At 39.5% G+C, this 16,799-nt stretch overlaps 1 protein-coding gene across 1 annotated transcript in view; it reads left to right on the top strand.

The window, feature by feature from the left end:
- The window catches only part of MCHR2 (melanin concentrating hormone receptor 2), a 48,689-nt gene extending 33,545 nt beyond the window's left edge, over positions 1–15,144 (top strand). The window contains 6 exon segments of the mRNA XM_069852053.1: positions 12,273–12,304; positions 12,307–12,360; positions 12,363–12,487; positions 13,613–13,707; positions 14,825–15,058; positions 15,060–15,144. Of these exon segments, the coding sequence (XP_069708154.1) occupies positions 12,273–12,304; positions 12,307–12,360; positions 12,363–12,487; positions 13,613–13,707; positions 14,825–15,058; positions 15,060–15,144 (625 nt within the window).
- The last annotated feature ends 1,655 nt before the right edge of the window (positions 15,145–16,799 follow it).

Genomic DNA, 16,799 nt, shown 5'->3' on the forward strand with positions numbered 1-16,799 from the left:
TTTTTTTTAAAAAAAAAATAAATCTCAGAGCTGTATGCTTGCTCTCTATAAATCAGGATCAGATACAGCAGAAAGAGTAAAGGTCTGTTTAAAACAAAGTCCAAAACTGGTACAAGAGCAACCAGATAGACAGCAGTCAAGAGGTATTAAAGACTGATAAATGGAAGGTGTTTTTCACTTTCCAGAACAGTGAAGTCCTGTGATAGCCTTCACTAAAAGTATTGGAATTTAAATCATTCTTTCTAAAAAAAAATCAGTGTGCTATAAGGACAGCTTTTCTCATCTTGTTGCCTGTGACAGCCGTTGACTCAGTTACGTGACCATGGTTACATCTTTCAATCTTAGGTTCCTGCTTTGCCTAATCTAGCAAAAGAAAACCCTAACACGTTGAACAACATACCCAGTACCCTACAACACATCTCAACTCTTCTGTTCTTTATTCCTCACTGAGATGGGAAGCTTAGTGTCTCTGCTTACCAGCATGAAAGGGTTACAGAGTAGTGTTCAGTAGGTATAGGGCTGCTGCTGTTGGACCTGCTCTTCTCAGAGACCAAGGATCAAGTGAGAGCAGAGTGGAAGTGGACTATGGTTAATGTCAGAGCTGGGAATTTTAAAAAGCTTCCTCCAACTCAAGCTGGTTTGCTGGGAATAGTTAGATTTTATAGGGGAGGAGGAGTCTAGGTGTGAGGACTTCAAAGATGGTGCTACCTGCCATTGCAGATGTAGCCCATAAAGGATGCCATCTTCTTTTCTATTTGAAAAAAGAGTATGTGGTTTTGTTTTTAAATGTGTGATACCTATAAATCACCTTGTCTTTGACCTGAAGGATTACTTCTAAGTTAACACTTAACATTGGCATTTCTAGTTAATGAAGACTCTCTGTCCAGGAAGGTGTAAATAAATTCTGATGACAACATGTAACACAGTCAGAGGGGATAAATAACGACTGATGACAACATATAATGCACTTGCCATGTTTCTTGAAGTTGTTACTGGAGTGGTAGCCAGTATACGGATTATCACATTGTCATGACTGCTCAACACTTCTTTTTTCAATGGATTTGGATCGTTCAAACCAATTTTTAATTAGTTTCATCTGTAGAAGTAGAATTGAAGAGAAGTGTATTGGATCTGGCTGAGGTGGATTTACTTTTCCCCTTCGCAGCTCTCATAGTGCTGTGCTTTGTATTGGTAGCTAGAAAAGGTGTTGATAACACACCAGTGTTTTGGCTACTGCTAAGCTGTGTTCCCACAGCACGTTCTCTCTCCAACATTGCCTCCTGCCTCACCCAGTAGGCTGGGAGCGAACAAGATCTTGGGAGGGGACACAGCCAGGACAGTGGTCCCTAACTGATCTATGGGATATTCCACACCATGAGATGTCTGCTCAGCAATAAAAGCTAAGAAAAAGGAGGAAGAGGTTACAGCATATAAAATTATATAAGGTTATTATAATATTTGCCTTTTTTTTTTTTTGTAAAGTGATAGTTTTAGCAGAGGAGAAGCACCACTGCCTTAATAAAATACAAGAATGTTATAAACTATAAAATGTGGCCAAAATTATTTGAGATCAAAAAGTTTACTGTGTAAGTTGCAATTTAAATATTGTGGCTCAGAGCCACCATGGGAAACTATACAAAAGTCTGTATGAAAATACATGTCCTGGCCTCTGGATACTGATCATCATTTTCTGAACCTCAGTGTAAATCATGAGACAGTGGATATTACACTTCCCTTTACATCAGCCAAGGGGCAACTGTTCAATATGAAATCTTTGATGATTAAATTTAGTACAGAGTGTGCAAGTTTAGAATTTGAGATTTTTGTTCTGGGTCCAGAAATAATTTCTGATTTAGTATGATTTATCCTGTTAATGTCAATGAAATAAAGTAGAAAGAGACCATTTTAACTTTTTTGTAAAATGATGTGTACAAGCAGTTTTCAGATGCTTTGGAATCTGTCTGCTTGAGCATTCGGTGCCTTGCAGGAAACCCACTTTGGAGCTTTTCTTTTACTGGAGAATTTTCAGTCATCAAAGCTAAAAGTACTGGAGGAATAATATCACATATGTGACATTCTCTCCGCAAGCTCCAGTCATTAGTGCCAGCAGATACACTTTATAGATGTCTGGATTTAGTTTCATCATCAAAACCAGATGACAGTGAATCATACTTCATAATTTATTAAAAATCTTTGAAAAAATGTTTTCATCTAGCTCGTTCCCTCTAGCTTAAATTTGTTTCTTTGGAAACAGTTATTTCATAGCTTGTAGCAAGCAGTGAAGGCAACGTGAAAAACATAAAATTAGAAACTCTTCTCACACAGGCCCTCCTAGGAAATTATGATGATTGGTAGAGTTTGACTTCCAAATGTGGTTTGTGGGTGGACAGGTGGAGTCCTGCAAGCTGCAGGTTCTTCTGTGTCTCTGCAGTATACTGAAAACAAAATTGTTAGAGATACTGAGAGAGAGAGCCTAGAAAAAAAGCTTAGACTAGACATCAAATTCGTAAGCAAATTTAGGTAAGGTGATTTCTATACCAAGATTCTGGATACAAAAATCATCCCACATTCACAATAAAAGCAAGAATTAGCAAGAAAAAGCACAATTTAGAATCATAGTATCATAGAATCCATTGCTTGGAAAAGACTTTCGATATTGTCAACACCAACCATATCTGTCCACTACTAAACTATAGTCCTGAGCTCTTCATGTATCTGTCTTTTAAATACCTCCAGAGATGGTGACTAAACTACCTCCCTGGGCAGCCTGTTCCAGTGCCCAATAACCCTTTTGGTGAAGAAATTTTTCCTGATATCTAATCTGAACCTTCTGATGCGGCTTGAGGCCATTTCCTCTCATCCTATCACTAGTTACTTGGAAGAAGAGGCCAACAGCCACCTCGCTGATAGAACGCAATGGCTAATTCAGTGTTGGACAGTTTCATGTTCTCTTTCACGTTTCTCAAAAATGAAAGCATTTCTAAATGAAGACAGGAACAGGTCAGACCTGAGAAGGCACTTCCAGAAGAAGCCAGAGCTGATAAAATGACTACCATATGCAAATTAATGTCTGTCATATTGCTGAGAAGGGGCAAAATCAGCTGTCCTCTCCATAGAGCTTTAGGGGTAAATTTATGAAGGGTAAAATCTATAGAAGTTTGGTTTTCGTTACTCACTTTAATAAGAAATGAGAAAATATTAAGGAAAACCATACAAGTCGAATATGCATATTAAAATCTATGAGAATGTTTCCTACGCTGACATGAAACACATTTTATTAATTCAGTTTAATGTTCATGCCACAGACAGACATTACATAAATTAAACCTGGATGAAAGTTTGGTAATAGAACTTTTGTCTACTGTTTAAAAGACATATTTGTAACAAGAAATGCACAGAATACGTTCTCTGGACAGGGATGCACATAGGCACACATAGAGAGCAATCCTAATATAGAATCATAGAATCATAGAATCATTGAATGGTTTGGGTTGGAAGGGACCTTAAAGTTCACCTAATTCCATCCCCTGTGCCATGGACAGGGACATGTCCCACTAGATCCAGCCACCCAAGGCCCCATTCAACCTCACCTTGAACATTTCCAGGAGGGGGCATCCACAACTTCCCTGGGCAATCTGTTCCAGTGCCTCACCACACTCATCATGAAGAATTTCTTCCTAATGTCCAGTCTAAATCTTCCCCTCTCCAATTCATGCCATTCCCCCATGTCCTATCACTACATGCCTTTGCAAAAAGTCCCTCCCCAGCTTTCTTGTAGATCCTGTTCAGGTACTGGAAGGTCACTATAAGGTCTCCCTGGAGCCTTCTCTTCTCCAAGATGTACAGCCCTAACTCTAACAGCCTGTCCTCTGATCATCTTGAAGGCCCTCCTCTAGACCTCTTCTAACAGTTCCATACCCTTCTCATATTAAGGATTCCAGAAATGTACACAATACCCAAGGTGGAGTCTCACAAGAGCAGTGTACAGGGGCAGAATCCCCTCCCTTGACCTGCTGGCTATGCTTCTTTTGATGCAGCCCACAGTACAATGAGCACGCATTGCTGGGTCCTGTCAAGCTTCTCATAAATGAGCATCCCCAAGTCCTGCTCTCAATCACATCATCCCTCATCCTCTATTGAAAGTGCAGATTGCCCCGACCCAGGTGTAGGACCTTGCACTTGGCCTTGTTGAACCTCATATAATTTACCCACATGTACATGAAGAGTAAATCTAACTGTTCAGCGAAAATATCACTGTGCAAATCTGGCCAGAACTCTGTATACTGCAGTCAGTATCTCCTGGAGTCCAAGTATTGGTATACTTTTATGATGGCACTCTCAGGTGAGACAAGAGGGATGGTGAGATGGGTTGAGGCAGTCTAGTATGATGTCTTACACTAACTTTGTTACTTGAAATATTCCAATAAGTCACTTGACTTGAAGATCAAAATTGCAATTAACTATGTTAGTGACTTCTTTAAAATGGCATAAGAACATTTTGGCCTGCAACATTAAAAAAAAAAAAAAGAGTCAAGACTTAAAAGTCTGAAATAACTGATTCAGATTCAGAAGTCACATCATTTCCCTATTTCTTCATGGCACACTAGGTGCAGCTGGTAAAGCCTATGTCAGACTTTCTTTCTGCAACAGGAAGCTGTAATACACATCTCATTCCCTAGAACATGAAACCACTGGAGTATGTCGCAGGAAAATACCACTGTTTGGGTCCCTTCTTACAGGGTACACCTACTTCTAACTACTTCTTCTACAAACTTTGGTTATGAGAAAGACATAATCTTCTCAATAAGGGTGCAGTTGCTCATTATCCAAGGCATACTTTTGGTGCAGCACAGCTATATCATCATGTCTCGGCCTCCTAAGATATTTGCTAAATGTTGAGCTATACAAAAGTACCCAGAGTAGAACCATGTGTGCTAAGATAGGTGAGATAGATTGAAGCCAAAGACAAGGTTGTTGGAGTGGAGAGTTAGAAGCTCAAAGGTTCAAGAAGAGAAACGCTCACATAAAGAGGTATAAAATCCTAATGAAAATCAGGGAGTCCGAAGATACACCTTTACTCCCATTGACAACTGTCTGGTAAAAAGCCAATGGTACCATACGTGAGTGGTAAGAATACTCGTACACAGCCTAGGGGCTTGATAGTCGTAGCTGTCTGTTGTCTATTATAATAGTAAAAAAATTATGCTTCTTGTGGACACTCTGTTTGCAAAGTATCTCTGTGCATGCGAAAAGTTCCCTGAAGTCTGAGGTGCACAGGATACCAATCAATTTTGAGGGCTGCATAAACATTTATTTAGCCTATCCCCTTATAGGCTTCAGGCACATAACTGGAGAGGTGAAGCTGGGAATATAAATTCAGAGTAAGTAGCTTTGTGATGACTGAGAAGAAACTGCCAGGTGTTCCAGGCATTTACAGCAGCCAAGACTGGCAGGCATGAGAAAATCTGTTCCTAATTTACCCCTTGTTGTAATGTTACTCTAAGAAATATTTACTGAGGCAGTATCTCTGGCAGAGTGGGGCCATTTCTCTATGAAAGTCATGGGATTTCAGTTGTTTAAAGACAGAACTACTTGATATGTCATGGACTAACCTATTTACTCACTCTTGACACTCATTTTTCTGTCACTCCTTGCTTCGTTTCACATGCAGTCACATGCACCCTAGCCAGAGGAACAGGTAAAAGCCTTTTAAAAGCTCGATCTCCCGAGCAGCCATTGATTTGCCTTTGAGTCTAGTGCGCTTTGTTGCCTCCTGAGGAAATCCTAACAGCGGTACATTTCAAGCCAATTAATAGAATCATTGAATCATTGAATCATAGAACTGCTTGCATTGGAAGGGATCTTAAAGATTATCTATTTCCATAGCCTCATCTAGCCTGGCCTTGAGCACCCCCAAGTACAGGGCATCCATGACTTCCCTGGGCAAGCTGTTCCAGTGCCTCACCACCACCTTCACAGCAAAAAATGTCTTCCTAATATTTACCCTCTTTCAGCTTAAAACAGTTATCCCTTGTCCTATTGCTACACCCCCTGATAAAGTACCCCTCCCCAGCTTTCCTATAGACCTCCTTTAAGTACTGGAAGGCTGCTATAAGGTCTCCACAGAACTTTCTCTTCTCTAGGCTAAACAAGCCAAACTGTCCAGCCCTCTGATCATCTTTGTGGCCCTCCTCTGGACTCACTTTAACAGATCCATGTCCTTCTTGCGCTGAAGACTCCAGAACTGAATGTAATACTCCAAGGTGAGGTCTCACGAGAGCAGAGTAGAAGAGCAGTATTACCTTCCTTGCCTTGCTGGTTACAATTCTTCTGATGCAGCACAGGATATGGCTGGCAATTCAGATAATATATTAATAAATAACATCAATCATATAATTTATACTTATTAGTTATATCAATAATAATAATAGTATCAGTATACAATGTTATAACAATAAACAATACATGCCAATAGTATTAGACCATAGGTTCTCCAATACTATAGGTTATGTCTAGGGGCAGGAAAAAAAAATCGAGGAAAAATCCAAGCTCTAAGACACATTTCCCCTCTCCTTGTCCTATATGCATGGCAGAAGTATGACCACAGGTTTATGTCTTTGATAGAAGTCAAACACGATGATACAATATTTCCTTTTTCAAAGTGTCATCTTGGCTTTCAGTGATGACTGGTCTCATATATGTTCCTCTAGGCAGCTTTGTAACTGCACGTTTGGTAGAGAGGCAAAAAAGGAATGTAGTAATAGGCATGGGGAAGAGGCACCACACACTTGGTGCCCTGTACTTTTTGAGAGCTCTGCAGGCTCCATCGCTGCCTCCTTCTCCAGCTCTCTGCGTCAGAGATGCAGCTCAGACATGCCTATTATTGTTTGTTTCAGGTAAGCATTCCTCAGACTTCTCCCAACAAAAGACTCTTTTATTACAGATAATTACTTTGTCAGATGAGGACACATGTCTGCCTTTAAGTTCAACTCTCTGTTTGAATTGGAAATTACAACTTATTTTCAAAACAGCATGTTTTCCCAAATGCACCATTCATGTTTCATTTCCCAAATTTGTCATCGGACAATAGACAAGATTGAAAATTACATCCAAACTAAAACAACCAATAGAAACCCACTGCTGCAAAAGAATGGAGACAAAAGCTGCTTGGCAAGTGTTTAGGGTGAGATTAATATCTTACCGTCTGGGGAAGGTTAAGTCAGAATACCAACAGTTTGATTTCTATCAAGAAAAGGAATCATTTACATTAAATTGAATTTGTAGTGGTGTTTCCATTCCATCCAGTCTAATAATTTCCTTTTCATCTTTAAGTTCGTTAAATTACTTTTTTTCCTTTGCTCAAATGAATATTAAAAATGAGAATTAGAAGCCCAGGGAAATCATTCTTTCTAGTCACATATCAGCATATGAAAATGGCCAGCAAAATAATCGATCCAGAAACTATGAAAAGTCTTCTAACCACACTTAGGGAAATACGCATATATGCAGGAGAGATTTTAAGGCATTATTAGCAACCTTCCCTTTACTTTTGTGAGAAAACTATGAAAACTGAGATGTGTATCAAGGTAAACAACGTCCACGCAGCAAAAAGAGCCAGGACTGCAAATACATAGGCAGTGATATGCTCTTCTTGAGCTGGATGATGTGGATCCAGCACCCATCCCACGTTACAGGGTTCCTTTGGATATGCAATTCCTTCAATGCCCATTAACATAGTTTTATTCCAGACTACATTAGTCTGATAGCCAGTGGACTGCAGCTGCTGTCAACATGAGTTACATTCACTTTTGACAAATTTTGAGCTGCGCTGGACTCTGGTTCTTTGTGCAAAGGCAATATTATCTCTTAAGCTACATAACACACAGTGCTTTAAGAGCCACAGGCTTTTGCATTGTTAACAGCCCTCTCTCTGAAGCTCTGTAGCTGGCTTTCTACTGGCAGCTCTGCGCCCAGTCACCCAAGCTGCTGTGGCATCCTTTCCCGGAGCCTTGGGGGCAGTACTTTTCCCTTGTTCCCACGCTGAGGATCTTGCACGGTTATCCTCTTGGCCCTGCACCTGCAGACCCAACTGCATTTTAAGGGTAGGTTCTCGTGGGAAGTGACTGCCACTAGCGTGAGAATCACCCCTTCTTCCCCTCCCTTTTCCTACCCTGTGGTCAAAACTTCTGGTTGATATTAGTAGACCCAAAAACATGCATGTCCCAAACTTAGCAGCAAGTCAGCATGCAGCCTCTGCAAAGCATGTTCTCAGCAGCACCAACAGCACCATAGGAAGGAGCAGCTGGTAAGAAGTGAGTCCTGATGAAAACTATATTGATACTGTGGAAAAAGCATTACCGAGGGAACCTCATATGGCACTGGAGAAGAGCCCTAGAGAGGGATGTATCTCTGGAGACCTCCCATTGTTTCTCTTCCCAGATGGCCACTCAGGACAGCTTTCCCTTTCTGCTCTCATTCCTTTCAGCCACTCAGGACAGATTTCACTTTCCACTGTCTCTCCTTTCATTTGGATTTTTTCCTTACAGCAACTATATGCCATCAGCTACAGACCCTGTTAATAAATCTCTTTGCATGTGAACATGTCTTGAAAACATTTATGTAACACAAATTTCTTAATGAAAGACTAAGTAATCAGTGTTTCTGTGATTAGAAGCCTTGTGAGCTTTATCTGATTGAGTCAAAATGGAAATTGCACTGAAACCTTCCTAAGAAGGAGAGTATGTGAAACCATAAAGGAATTTTGTGTTACCCAAAATGTGTGCACCAGCTAAAGTTCAGTCTCTCATTAATGACAGGCAGCAGGCGTGTCTAAGGGGTGATCCACAGGTGTTTGGAGAACACAGCACACCATAAAATATCATATCATATCATCTTCCTTTAAGCCAGCAAGAAGAGGAGGGCCTGGTTAGGTGCACTTCTTGCTTACTGTTCTTCCCTCACCTGCCCTGTTTCCATCCTGTCCACTTTCATTTTCACACAAATACTACCTTTAATTCACAGTTTATTCCCTGATGTTTTGGGTTTTTTTTTTGCAATGTCCATCATATCTTTCTTCAATATTTGTTCTTTGGAAAAATCTCTGCAGCCAGTTCTAAAAAGAGTTAAAAGACTTGTAATATTATTCCCTTGCTTTGTATGGGGATGTTGGGTTTTGCATCACTTGAAAAATGGAAGCAAGTACAATGTATATCATGCTTACATGGAGACTAAGAGGTCAAATTTTGTGTAATGCAGGCATAATCACAAGTTTATGAACCTGGGAAGCCTGTAAATTATTCTCAATTACACTGATTCTGTAAGCAGTATCAGTATCAGAAGCTATTTCAATGAGGAAGCCAATGAAATAGGAGAAACAGCTGTACTGAGAGTGGTACAGAGCAGTTCTACCATTGCAAATGTAGAGAATTTCTGTTCTTTCTGTGATCATCAGGAGGATTTAGAGTTAACTGCATGAAATTAGAGATAGCTTTTTAAGACAATCGTATGCCAGAAGAACCTTCTGCTGATTCCAGCAAGAATGATCATTAGTTTAACTTTATTTAGCAAAACAAACACGGTTGTTCTAAAGCTTGAATAATATAAGAAATCTATTTCATATTCACATTCAAGACAGACTGAAAATAATTTATTGTCACATGAAATATGAATCTATCCTGATCTTACGGTCTTCATCATCCCAAGGGTCAAAATACCAAGCAACAGAGACTCTGGAGGCACCTTGTTCTGACAGGCTTGTGAACCTGATCTGTGAAAAAACAATACAGGGCCTTGACCAATATTGCAGGGTTATACAGGCAACACCTACATACAAAGATCCTCTGATTTGTGTCAGATATTTGCATAGTATGAAATACACAAGTACAACTATGTATTCATTCAGATACAGCAACACAGCAAAGGAATCACGGGTTTTAAAAGTTATTGCTGCCCAGTCAATGATATCTCAAATTATTTACTGGAAGCAGTACTGGATTATTTAATTCACAGTCCAATTTCTTTCATAGAGTACTTTTAAGAAGGAATCGTGTTATTATAAAGACTGTTCCTTGCAGGCTTTTATTATCGGGGGTTTTTGTGCATTTTTCTCACATAATCTGTGAACAACATAAAGAGTTCATTAATAGTCATTTCTAGTTAAGGTGCAGCTTGACAGTGATAGAGAATTGGTCTCTTACATTAATATCAATTTAATAGACATTCTTCAGAACACACTGAAAACACTAGTTTCTGGCGGAAAAAAGTCTTCTTCAAAAAAGATGTTCTTTCCAAACCAGCTTTCTTAAATAGCTGAACCCAAGCACTGTGGGATTCCATGTATAGATAACACTTTAGCATAAGGGTGCCTTAGGCAGTACCAGAAACCATCTTAACGTTGATATTGCACTAGCTTGGACTGTTTTATTTTGTCAGGCTGTCATTTTTTCTAATCTACAAGCACTAAAATTCAGTGAAAATTTCACCAGTATTTAAACATTTCTCTGTTTTATCCTTTCAACTTGTACAAGTTTTGAATATTCTGTCATGAAATCAACAGGGTGGAATTTGGTATAGCAGAGAAGTTGCTAATAGTTAATCACTAAGAAAATAATTTCCAATTATTTATTAGATTCCTAATAATTTGCCTTTCTCATAGCAGATAGTAAATCACTCATTTAAAATTAAGAAAACAGTTTCAAAAGATTTCTGGGACCATGATTCAGAGTTTTCAACCTTTTTAACAGAAAATGAGCCAATCTAACTCCAACAAAAGAGCTGTGTTTCACCGCTACTATCTAAAACTCTTCCAGCATTCTGTATGAAAAAAGAAATGTATGTGTGATATAGTTGAATAGGACAGAACAAAATTTTTGATCCATTTTTGAAGAGGCTGGCCATAAAATACAACAGGTATTTTTTAAAATTAATGCCCCAAAGTTTCATCTCTCCCATTTTGTATAAAATGTTGTCATTCGGGGGTTTTCATTGACTGCATTGCTTGTTATTAATCGAAGAATTATGAATTGATAAATGGGTGAACTGAGTTTTCTCCATAAAACTCCCACATTTCTCTTCAGGATTATGTTTCCTCAGCCACCCGCCAACTCCCACTGCTAGAGGCTAGGTTCTTCCACCTTCCTTTTTCTCTGCTCTAGGGAACAAGCTGGTGGACTTGGGGCCAAGGCAGAACCATAAGCATCCAGTCACCTGGATGCTTTCAGTCTGGGTGGCAGTAGGTTCAGATGCCACTATCAGGACTAGGACCTGAAAGACAGACCTCTGAACACATGTCAGGGGAGACCATAACTGATAACATCCTTGGCTGACAGCAATGTGATGAGTATCACCCCTCTGCCAAGGTCTCCACTATGAGACCCAGATGATGACATCTGCGTTTGCAGCAGCTGGCCTGTGCAGCACCAAAGTGATATCAGCCAATGCTAGTTTCTCATTGTCTCATGCGATTATAGCACCTCAAAGCAATCACAGAGCAATGCTGAATCCCTCTTCAAACTACTGTACAGAGTACAGTGAGTTTGACAGCCGCTAACAGTACCAAAACCCAGAGCATAGGAAATTTTCAGCCCCTATTGCGTACTGTCTGCATCTAGCACTTTTTGACCAAGCCCCTTCTTTTTTATGACATGTGAATTGTTGCATTTAATAGTCTGTCTTCTGTTCAAAGATTGCCCACTTTCATCTATTTTGATCTGACAAAGGTCACCCTAATATTTTACAAAATGTAAAGGTCAGGAAAAATAAGCTGAATTTTTTTTTTGCATCAGAAGCTGCTGCTAACTGAAGGTTACTTCTAGTGAATTCTTTCAGTTGTATGTTCAGTTCTGTGGAGACTAAACATTTACATTAAAGCTATAACAGAAAACCAATCCTAGATGTAAAATATATCAGAATATTATTTTTTTTAAATAGCAGTCTTGCCTGCACTAAACTTTTTTAGAAATAACTTAATCTCAGAATTTATCTCTGCTTGCTTCTTCTATGTCTGAGTTTCTAAATTCTATCTCCTACATACTAATCTACTATAATTTCTTTAAAACTCTCATCATATTAATTAAATAACATTGTGATCATGATCAGTTACAATAACACATTGAATGTTAAGGGAATTGCTTGAATAGCCACCCAGCATGTTGTAATAGACAACTTTTTAAAAATGCAGTTTCCTTCCCATAGAATATTCATTTTAGTCAACAGTATTGCCCTAAATATTTTATTGGTTTTCTATTGTACTGCTCTGTTACCTGCTTTTACAGGTCACTGGCTCTTGTCCAGCCATTTTGCCTAACAACCTGAGAACAAGATCAAAGGCAATTTGAGTCAATTTATATTTATGGGTAGCGTCACTATTCTGATGTTCCCTGTGTGGACCTACTCAAAAGTAATAAAGTTCAAAGACGGTTTGGATAGCTGTGCTTTTGGTCTAACCTCACCTGATGTTCTCTGGCGAGCTTTCAAAGCCTGGAGCAGCATTTTTTACAGCTGGTGTTGAGGATACCACCGATTTTGTCTTTGACATCCCTGACAGATGGTCAGATAGATGGATGGATGGAAAGAAGGAAGGAATGAATGAACAAAGGAATAGAATTAAAGGCTTACGGTGAGCCTTGTATCATTCAAACCATTGCATCTCAGATTATGTTGGTAATATTGAGGCAGCCCCAGTGTGATTAAGATCAGCAATACAGCTCCCACATAGCAAATGTAACAGTGAAGGATTTCTGGTTCTCCTTATCTTCTCTTGCTGCATTTAGGTAACTGTTGTTCACAGATGGCATCTCATTGCCCTTACTGACTCGGTAGGCTTTCATATTTGGGAGATATAGATCACAGAATAGATTAAACTCTCCCCAGATTGCATATGTGATTTTACAGTATCTCATGGCCAAGAAGATAAAGAAAAAATAGAATAATAGAATCACTAGGTTGGAAAAGAACCACAGGATCATCAAGTCCAACCATTCCTATCAATCACTAAGCCATGTCCCTCAGCACCTCATCTACTCATTCTTAAACACCTCCAGGGAAGGTGACTCAACCACCTCCCTGGGCAAATAGAAGCAAAATAACTTGAACTTTAACAAAGTACCAGCAAAACAGCTAGGAAAAATGCTGTAGATTAGATTATGATAAAGATGCAAGACTGGTTGAAAAAACTATGCTCAGAATGTGGTCATCAATGGTCTATTATCAAACTAGCAAAATATCAGGGGACTAAGCAGTCTGCATCCTGCATAAATGCTTGCAAGAATTTTCATTAGTTATACAAATGCTGGTAAAAGCACGCGCATACAGAATTTGGAAAGCTAAGAGGTATTATTTGTAATTATCCTCTTGTAGTCTACAAGAGTTATTCTGTAGACCGGACACATACTTTTTACATTTAAAGTGCTGAAAATAGATTTCAGTACTTAAAAGTACTTGCTGCTATCTTAAATGGGCTTCATGTATCTCTAATCAAGACACACAAATCAGACACCATTTTATGAAAAATATCATTTATCTTTTCTTTACATTTATGAGATGGTCTTTGTGTAATCACCTTGTTTGCTCTTTTTGCATTTTTTTTCAGGTAGATGGTTTGTCTTACTGTAACAACTTTTTTTTCCCTTTACCATCGATCTTCGTTTGTTGCATTTTAATTTTATGTTACACATGGAAGGTATATCAGCAAAACAAGAAAGCAAGAAGGTAAAGTATTATTCATGCTTCTTATTTCATGTGGTTTGCTTATACTGTAAAGGTTTTATATGTAAAAGACCAAAAGGAATAGTCCTGAAACAACATTTAGGCACTGCATCATATAACTTTCAGTGCTTCAGACACTGCACTCGGTTCCCAAGGAACAGACTATAGATGGGATTCAGAGGAGGGGGCAAGATAACCCATTTGGAAGGAAACATTGCAGAGAAAGTTATGACTGAAGTCCTCAGTTTATCTGAGGATGTCAAAAAGGCACAACACAAACCTGCACTTCTGGCTGCAGGAGGGCACGTGACCATTTGAGTCTCATGGCTCCAAGCTTCCAGTTCAGCAATTAAGAAACCATGGAAGAAGGTAGGTGCCAGGTCTGGCACCAGCTGCTGTACCTCAGGCAGCTGCAGGTTGGGTGCCTCCAGGCTGCATTGCCCTCCTGTGGCAAGGGGACTCTGGGCCCCAGAACGATACCTCACCACTGTCCACAGCCTGGGGAAGTCCAGGCAGTAAAAGAAAATTGACACATGAAACAGACACAAGACAAGTTCCCAGTTTCCGTGACAGCAGTATCTGGTCAGCATGTTTCTGTTCTAGGACTAAGTGCTTTGGATTTCTGCTTGTACAAACTTTCTATTCAAAAGGAAATTTATTTCCATTCCGGTGTGGTTTTTAATTCCTCAAGCAAGAGGATCATTTACTCCTTTGCTCTGAGTCTTCTTTAAGCTCATGATTACCATGTTTTACCTCGATATTTCTGTTCAGTTGCTAGTAAAAAAACACAGGCACAGATTTAAAGGAGTGCAAAGCTGTGTAACTCCCATGTAGAAAGATGAATCAGCATTTTAAATAAAAATAATTGTCAGCATTTCATCAAATGTGCATAAACAGTTCTCAATGACTCCTATATGTGTGTGGCTAAAGATCAACTCAGCCTAAGCAGAAGAAACAGTAATGCACAAACAGCAAATAAGTGAACTTGTAGAGAGCTGGCTTTTGCTTGCACTGAGGGTGAATTTGGTCTCAAGTAAGTGCCATTCATTAGTAAACTCAACCCATGCCATCATTTTCACACCCTGATTTTCCATGATAGGGATCCTTCTTTGTTTTGCAGGTGCACCACTATTATCCACAGGCAAGAAGCTATGAGCCTCACTAAGATGGTGTTTGCTCTGGTCAGTGTGTTTATTAGGCACTGCCCATTCAATGAGATCCAGTTTGTGAATCTCCAGTTTTCTCAGCCAATTCTGACCTTCTACATAAGCTACTGTGTCTCCATCTGCTTCAGCCACACCAGCAGCAGCGTCCTCTACATTCTCTACATCCTGCATAGTGGGAACTTCCAAGTGTCTCCAGCAGTGCACAGACATGGAAGTCAGGATGGTAGAATGGGATGTCAATGTCATCAAAAACACTCTCAAGTAAAGTTTTTGAAAGGAAGGTCTTCTTCCAAAAAATATGCATTATCTGTGTGTAGATTTTATTGATTTCAGTAGAAGGGTCCAACTTCACTTCCTTTGTGAAAGTGTAACTCAAAAGTGGCTTTGTTGCTGGAATTGCACCAGTGTCAGGCTGATGCAAGAACCACGATCAGCACCACTGTTTGAAAGGTTAGAGCTCCTAGAGGAGAGATTTGCTGCAAAATTTCTTTGTTGTTGTGCCGTTGTGCTTTTTTTGATCACGAAGTGACTTTAGCTGTTCCTTGTATGACTTCCCACCTAAATCCTATACCAACTTTATGGTCCTCCTCTGGACTCTCTCCAGTACCTTGATATCCCTTTTACACTGCGGTGCCCAAAACTGCACACTGTACTCAAGTACACCAGGGCAGAGTACACCAGGACAATCACCTCCCTAAATCAGCTAGCAATGCTGTGCATGATGCACCCCAGGACTTTGTTACTGACGACTCAGAAGAGGGTAACTATTTATTTTTAACCCATTTACAGCTGTCTCATATGTCACTTGCTTTTGCAGCTATTAAAGGCAGAGTAGAAACATAAAAGTCCCTTTTGGAAGAAAACTACTTTTGAATTAACCTTTGTACCTGTCCTTGCAAATAAAGAACTGAAATCACAGTCCACATCATTGGAAATTATTAAACCTAAGTTTTGAAAAGAACTGTGTGTTTCAGGGATATGTCTTTGCTTCTCTTTTCTCAAAATCCCTACTTCCAAAACAGCTCCAAGAAGGGTGTTCAATCCTGAAAGAACTCAGTGCTGGTCTCACTACAAGTGCCAAGAGGAACTTGTTGCTTGCCCAGGATGCACACTCCCTCATTTCAAGAGAGGTAAAAGAATGTCTGCTTATTGTCATTACTTAACCCACAAGGTTTCTAGTAGTAGGATTTAATCAAGCAATATTATTAGGACCTTGCCAGCTAATACAGAAAATTGGTGAAAAAAAAATGTTGAAAAATCTTAAGAAAATGCTGAAATTTCTTGAGAAATGTTCACTACAGTCTGGGTTTATCTGCATCATATTCTCTTCGAAGACCACTTTCTCTTATCTCAGGACTTCACTTACCAATTCATTGGATGAAGATAATATTTCACTAGGACCAGAGGTTTTATGACCACAGTATTTTTGTTGTTCGGAGAGCTGATGAATCTGAAAGACTTAAGATACACCTTTTCATGCTTGCAGTTAGCTCTTGTCTTGTTGTCCAGTTCCAAAAGGGCCTTTTATTCATTTATTTACAGAACTACAGAGGACATGCTTATTCATCCCACTTCATGATCTGCCAGCCCACTACAGGAGACATGATGCAGCAAAGTGGAAAAGGTTTTCACCAAGGGGAGGCTGGGCTACACATTCCCAAACAGTGGGTTGAGGTACTGCCCTGTCTGCTCCTGCCAACATGTGGTGACTGGCAGTCCCACAGGTCTCATGCATACAGAAAAAGGAGTTTGAGGGACTTAAAATCACTATACATAGTGTAGAGCCAAAGCTTTAAATAGAAAATGTATCATAAAACATTTGTGATGGTGTTATTGTAACCATATAGTCTAAAGAAAAATACTCAAACTTTATGAGTGGGGAAGTAGAATCATTAAAACCTATGGGATAGCTACAAAATCATAAGATGT

The sequence above is a fragment of the Phaenicophaeus curvirostris genome, chromosome 2 (genome assembly GCF_032191515.1).
Source record: "Phaenicophaeus curvirostris isolate KB17595 chromosome 2, BPBGC_Pcur_1.0, whole genome shotgun sequence".
NCBI lineage: Eukaryota > Metazoa > Chordata > Aves > Cuculiformes > Cuculidae > Phaenicophaeus > Phaenicophaeus curvirostris.